This window comes from Sycon ciliatum, chromosome 5 (assembly GCF_964019385.1).
Source record: "Sycon ciliatum chromosome 5, ocSycCili1.1, whole genome shotgun sequence".
Classification (NCBI taxonomy): Eukaryota; Metazoa; Porifera; class Calcarea; order Leucosolenida; family Sycettidae; genus Sycon; species Sycon ciliatum.
The window spans coordinates 21,348,288-21,355,271 of NC_088647.1; the positions used below are offsets into that span (position 1 = coordinate 21,348,288).

General features: G+C 49.3%; 2 protein-coding genes across 7 annotated transcripts in view; both read right to left on the reverse strand.

Moving 5' to 3' along the window:
• LOC135818016 (uncharacterized) overlaps positions 1–6,772 on the reverse strand; it is a 19,043-nt gene extending 12,271 nt beyond the window's left edge. For 2 of the 3 annotated variants that reach the window (XM_065331341.1, XM_065331340.1), the window contains exon 1: positions 4,375–5,278. In XM_065331341.1, the coding sequence (XP_065187413.1) occupies positions 4,375–4,442 (68 nt within the window). In that variant the 5' untranslated portion in view covers positions 4,443–5,278. Of the gene's footprint in view, positions 1–4,374; positions 5,279–6,277 lie in introns of those variants that run through there. The other variant, XR_010553609.1, reaches the window with a different exon arrangement.
• LOC135818012 (glycogen debranching enzyme-like) overlaps positions 1–6,984 on the reverse strand; it is a 117,531-nt gene that overhangs the window by 69,922 nt on the left and 40,625 nt on the right. The window lies entirely within an intron of this gene.

Consider the following 6,984-nt stretch of genomic DNA (forward strand, 5'->3'; position numbering starts at 1 on the left):
GCCCCGCACACCGAACAAGTTCGAGCATGAGAGCATGTATTTTCTCCTGCTGAATGGATGCCTGTGCAGCGGTCTCTAGCTCTGTCAACGCGTCTTGTCACGAAGGCGGTGAGTCTCCAAACGACGGGATATTTGCTCCGTCGTTTCTTGCTGTTGGCATAGCCTTTCGCAAGCACGGCGACTCTCGAGGCGGCGGGACCTCTCTTCTCCCTTCTTCTACTCTCTGTGTAGGCACTCCTGCCGACGCCGTCTGCTCAGAGCTTTAACACTGTCACCCCTGTCATTTTGCTCCTCCTCATAGTCCTCTTCTAATTATCTCAGCATTCTATTTATACAACAACTACGACCATTAAAACACTGCAATCTACCCGATCCTTACATTCCCAGCCCATTAGTACCACACCCCTTAACTGTCGACCGATAGTACGACACGTTCTATGGTCTTTTGAAATCAAACCGCAACCATTACAATAATGCGATCTAAACCATAATGAGTGTTAGCATGCTAACGCAAGTTAGCAGGCAGTCCAGCGAGCTGGCCCGACCTGCACGCATGCGCGAGTCACATGGTCATGCGCCCTCCAAGATCCTGTACAATGTCTCTTGCATGTCATTGCTGTTTTCGACTTTCGAGCATGCAACTTGCGGAACATGCGTTCCCAAACAATTTCCTCCACAATTGTGCTCGCCCCGGTGTATCTTGCTAAGCTCAATGTTAAAAGTGCATTCTGCCGAATTCCCGTCCGCCCGGAGGATTGGTCCTTGTCGATCCGCTGGCAGGATCAATACTTTTATGAGAGTGCCCTGCCCTTCAGACTGTATTACGCTCCAGTCCAGCTATATGGAACTCTGTCGCATCCGCCAGTGAATGGATTATGTGCTAGCAGTTCGCACTCACACGCCTATTGCATTACGGGGAATACCTCAACTAACGTTACTTCCTCAGTGCATGCTCTGGACTTGTGTTAGCTTGCCAGCAATTCGCTATTCTGCTCCGAGCATTTACATACTTCGATGTTTCTCTGGCCCCAGCAAAAGTGGAGGGTCCAGCTCAAGTCCTGACGTTATTGGCATCATCCTATTACGGGGAGTGCCTCGACTAACGTTTCTGTCTCCATGCCTGCTCTGAACTTGTGTTAGCTCGCCAGCAACTCGCTACTCGGCGCCGCGCATTTACATACCTCGGTGTTTCTCTGGCGTCAGTAAAAGTGCTTCCTCAATGCATGCTCTGGACCTGTGTTAGCTCGCCAGCAACTCGCTACTCGGCGCCGCGCGTTTACATACCTCGGTGTTTTCTCTGGCGTCAGCAAAAGTGGAGGGTCCAGCCCACGTCCTGATGTTTATCGGCGTCATCCTGGACACCCGCCGCGCTAACATCAGTATGCCTATGGACGAACTTGCCGAGCTTCGTGATCTCCTTCGGGCCACTCTTCACACAGCTTCAACTACCCAATGTCAACTCGAGTCTCTTCTGGGAAAGCTCCCGTTTGCTACAAGAGTGATAGCCCCTGGATGCAAATTGCAGATTGTGGTCACTTGCCAAATGGTACCGGCAGCCGTGTTACCTGATCAAGCTCTCCAAAGAGTGCCTCAAAGATCTTCGCTGATGGCCTGAGCTCCTGGATTAGCGGAACGGCCGGTCCTTCTTCCTATACCCTAAATGGACGCCGTCCCCCGACTTGCTGGTATTCACTGATGCAAGTGGTGCACTTGGCCGGTGCTCGTACAATTGCGACCGGGGATAGGGCGATGGACAGTCAATCAAGCAGACCAGCAATCGCAAAGGGTTGTTTGCAATTGTGGCAGCCCGCAGCACCTGGGAAAACTAGCGGCATCAGCTGCGAATGCCAATCGATGGGCATTTACAGCAACTGCGAGGATATTGCTCATCAGTTGTGGCTTTGGCCTGGCGTTGTACACCGGCCACTCGTTTCGAATCAGCTGCGGGACTCGATATTCAGAGAAGCGGGAAGGTGGAAAGCGATGTCTGCCCGAGTAACATTCGGACGCCACCTGCAGCCAAAGTATGGGTGGCTGCGGCAATGGCCTCAGCCCATGATATCAAGTTCTGACAGTCTTTACCTAGCTTGCACCGCTTACAGATTGCACGGGTAGCTGCACTTTGTGATCCGCTCCGGGAGTGCCGATTTATGGAATATATGCTCTCAACTGGTTATGCATACCAATATATTTAGCATTTGGAGGCTCTACTCAGAGTCATTGGCGGCTCCATGCAGTCATTGGCGGCTCCATGCGGAGTCATTGGCGGCTCCATGCGGAGTCATTGGCGGCTCCATGCGGAGTCATTGGCGGCTCCATGCGGAGTCAATTTGGGGCTCCATGCGGGGTCATTCGGCGGCTCCATGCGGGGTCATTCGGCGGCTCCATGCAGAGTCATTCGGCGGCTCCATGCGAAGTCATTCGGTGGCTCCATGCGGAGTCATTTGCCGGCTCCAAGCAGAGTCATTTGCCGGCTCAGCTGCGAGCCATCTAGTGGCTCCAAGCAGAGCCATCATACCAGTTGCTCGAATCGGCAATCCCAGCTTAATCCAAAACTCGGTTGCTCTGTTGTGAGGTGGGGGGATGCTAACCTAGGAATGGGTTTGCTCCCCACACTGGAGCTAGCGCTATTCCGTCGACTTGACACTTGACGGACTCACGACTGCCATCCAGAGTCGCCACCACTATTTCTAAACCATACGGCTAATTATTTTAGTTAGCTATCCACTTACCGGTACAGTAAAACCTGTGACTACCGACCACCCCTTGGTGCCAGCAAAAGCGGTCTTTAGTAGCAGGTGGTCTTTAGTTAGAGGTTTGCACCGCGTGACCATATGTGGATCCCATTATATGATATGTATGTCAAAATGCAGCTAATACGATTCCCCAGGACTTGCGCAATGTCAGAAAGACGGAGAGATGGAGAGAGAGAGAGAGAGAGAGAGAGAGAGAGAGAGAGAGAGAGAGAGAGAGAGAGAGAGAGAGAGAGAGAGAGAGAGAGAGAGAGAGAAAGAGAGAAGATTAATTTTTTGCAGACTTCAAATTCAGCTGCTACTTCTGAAGCCAGGAGTCAAACGTTCCCTGGGGAAGTTTCGTTTCGCGCTGGGCTTCAAATTTGTTCATGCGATCAATCATACCGACTGTCCTTGTTGTGACTTCTGGATTGCTTGAACGCGATCCTTCAGCATCAGGACCTTGTGGTGCTGCTTTGTTTCTGGATTCCTTGATGCCATCGTCAATCCGTCTGTATGACTGGTGTGACAGAGCCGCCCAGTCTTCGTTTCTCCTCCGAGTAGTAACATCGATCAGAGAGCGCTTTCGATGCGCTCTCCAAGACGTTTCCTATCATGTTTTTTCTTGACAGCGCTTGAAATTTTGACAGGTGTAGTGCAGTCCACACCGACTCCACAGCCAAAATTACCTGCATTCATTTGTTCAGCTGTAGTATCGAAAGATTCTTTTCAGGACCATGGAAAATCAGTAAAATTTCAAGAAGGAGCTTCGAGCAACATTTGATTTCCTACATCGCGGTCGCTAGTTACGGGTCAAAAATTGTGTTTGGGACAGGAAAAGGCGGTCGCTGGTCGCGTTCAGAAGGTAGTCGCTAGTCACAGTGCATTTTGAATGTGAGACCTTCCGTGCCTGGCGAAGTGGCCGGTAGTACCAGGCTGGTCGCTAGTCACGGTGGTCTTTAGTTACAGGTTTTACTGTATATCCCTTACCGAAATTGTATTCTTGAACGCAATATTCTTCTTTCTTTTTCTTCTACTCCGTTCCATCAGCACTCGGCCAATGGCAGGAGATTGGTACCCACTGGGCTAGCATGCAGCAGCCAAAGCTGGGGCCTTTTCTTACTCCGTCAAACCCACTTCTTAAAACGAAACTGACGTGCATATTCACATTGCATGTTGTGAATGTCCCCATATTTGCCCCGACATCTTAGCTCGTACAGCGCTCCAGATACATCTATGCTACGGTGCGCACCGCATACTCGAATTACGGTACGGGACACATACGGGATACTGCACCAACCATGGCATGCCACGTGAACCACCCTACCAGACACCGTGACACGCACCGAATTACAGCGGTGTGGATACTGGCTAGCGCCAGATGCTACTAAAGTACAACTGAATAGCGTCTTTTGCATAGCTACGGGAATAATCTCATATCCCAAGTATTGCAGCTCTGCTAATAGAATAATTCAGGTTACTCCCACTCCATTTCTCTAGTGCTTATTTTTCTGAAAAAATATCATCTTTGGCACCAGAATGCTGCCACCAAGAGTACATTAACCAGAGTGTGCAGCCCAAAGAGAATCATAACACGGCAAAGTTTATTGTTTAGGGCATAGACTCGCAGTAACAGGCTCACCTTTGCTGCATCTCACACCGCTTCACACGGTCATCTACTCTATCACCATGGTAATTTCTGTTGCACATTGCTGCTTGTTTAACAAAAACGTAGAAAACACACCGAATTTCCAGGTAATTACCATGGTGATACGGTACTTTAGCTTGAACCTATTGTATGACGGGTTTTCTATGATTGATAATGACCCAGAGAGAAACTAAACCGGTATCGAATTCCAGTCAGCGACGCAATTCTTCTGAGGTGTAAAGTGACTTCAGGAATATGTTGCAGAAAACTGCGATGCATGCTGATTATTTACTGTGCCCTATTGTGCACAATATACCAGGTGTGTTACTCAGGGATGAAGTAGATGCACACACGTGCCAGGCATCACGGCACAGGTTAGGTTTGCTACTAGCCGCTGCAGTGTACTTGTGGTCCGAACTTGCACTCTACTCAACTCTGCATACGCAAAGAGTGCTGGTGCCGAAATGAACCAGAAGGGTGCTGAGTGGGACGCAACAACACTGACTCTGTCTACCCATGTACACAGATATGATAGGGTATGCAGTACCTGCTCTAAGATTTAACACAAACCGGGTACACGTCTACCTGGCACAATTCCTGCAACACTGGGCCAGAGCCAGATGCGTTCAAGTGCGGCTACTGTGTGTCAGGGAGTCGTAAACTTACTTTCGACTTCCTGATGTACATGATTGTACATGTACATGTATGAACGTACTCGCACTGGGCACTCTGGCCGCACGCATCTGCACGCGTATGCAGCCTGTCAGTGGCGGTATACCCTCGAACGGTATAAAAAAGTATAGTACTCGACAGGACTTCCGACCGGGTCGCAGGTAACCCAGTGTTCTTTTTCCAAAAGGTCCAAGTACTCACAAACAGGGCCACTGACCCGGCTCTGGAGCAGACACTGGTAGTCTAGGTCCAAGTTTGCTCGATTAAGTTCTGACGCTTCATGTGCTTTCAAAGCCAAGGTTTCTCACTTTCTTCGCAAGCTCTTTTAGTCTTGAGAGTTGACAACTGCTTATGGTTGTGTTGGCAGAAAACATGTCAGCTAATCTGACAACTGTCCAACCCCATTTTACTGGTAAGTAGTCAGCGAGTGGCTTTGATGGGGCCATACAGTACTAGAGGGGAAGTTACGCGGCATATTTGTGCTTCCTTTTTGAAAACACGTTCTCGCTCGAAGGGTTTCTAAACTTTATCCCTGCGCTCATTGATGGAGTTCATCGATGGAGTTGCCAGCGGCACTCTACAGAAGAACAATGTTGTCAAGTTTTTTTATGAAAAATTGTCAAACATTTTCAAATTGCTATAAGTTTGGTTAGGGCCGGGTTCCACTGCGGCTCCGCAGCTCCGCTGCTCCACGGTCACTTTGCTGCATGCAGCAGAGCGGCGCGCTTCCAGTGACACTCGCTATTCACGGTACCGCGATCGTGCTCGACGTTTTTTTTATGACATTTAGCCTGCCTGCGCGCGCGTGAAATCCAAAAAAATCCTCGTGTTCTGGCCTGTGCAACGAATTAAAATTCCCCCGAATAAAACAATTAAGTGCGGGAAACAATGCAAGCCGTGACCGCGGCTTGCATTTTTTTGTATCAAGCAGCGAAGCGAAAGCTGGTGATGAGCCGCGGCCTCGCTGGACCAGCTCGTAATGATGACGTTTCATGCCGTGGATGATGTGCGGCGGAGCGGCAGTGGAACCCAGCCCTTAGGCAAAGGAAATTTGTCATTAATTTGTTTATGCTGCATAGATGGAGAGCTGCACACTCTGGCTTATGGACTCTCGCCTACAGTGTAGTCGTACTGCTAGTGTACTGGTATTACAGAAGACACGAAAAACGAGAACATAATTATGGCGAGAAAGTAATTACTGGCTAAGAATTGCCCTAAGACTTACCGCTTCTCAGTGCTCCATACCAGGAAGTAGTACACTACCTACTCCCTGCTCCATACGAGTGTTCTCTCCTCATTCTCTGCATCCTTTACCTCAGGAGTCTCGTCCATTTAGCGGCTCAAATGCTTGAGCTCCGGATAGCGGAAAATAGCTCGTCGTCCATTAGCGGCTCTAATAGTACCTGGTCTGAAGTGTCGCAGTCTAGCACAACTATGATTTTTTCCAGGAGGGTAAGGGTTGCAAACCCAAAGAGACCCTAAGCTTCGTCTATCAAACAAAACAATTGCCCTAAAAAATGGAAGAGGAAAAGAGTGAGCGAGCTGGTCTGAGCGCGCTACTTTTCAAAAAATAGAAGCTGAAAGCCATCAAAGTCAAAGCATTCTGGCTAGCGCGTTTGTGTATGTCACGAGCGCTAGCGCGCTAGTCGCAGCAAACGCTCGCAGGCCAGAGTTAGCGCTATTTGGGCTGTTTGCCGCACGCGGCAGCTGGATGGATCACGTGATCCAAGCTGACAAATAAGGTCCGATGGTTCAGCTACATTGAGCCACAAGCAACTCAAACTAATTTGGCAATGAAAAATTCTTTTTACAAAGGAAGTCAACTGATGAATAGAAGACTTGAAGTAATGTTTTCTCTTTTCCATGTTGATCTCTGGCATGCATGGACACCTTGGTATGGGGATACTCATGTCTTCATACGGAGCTTGACTC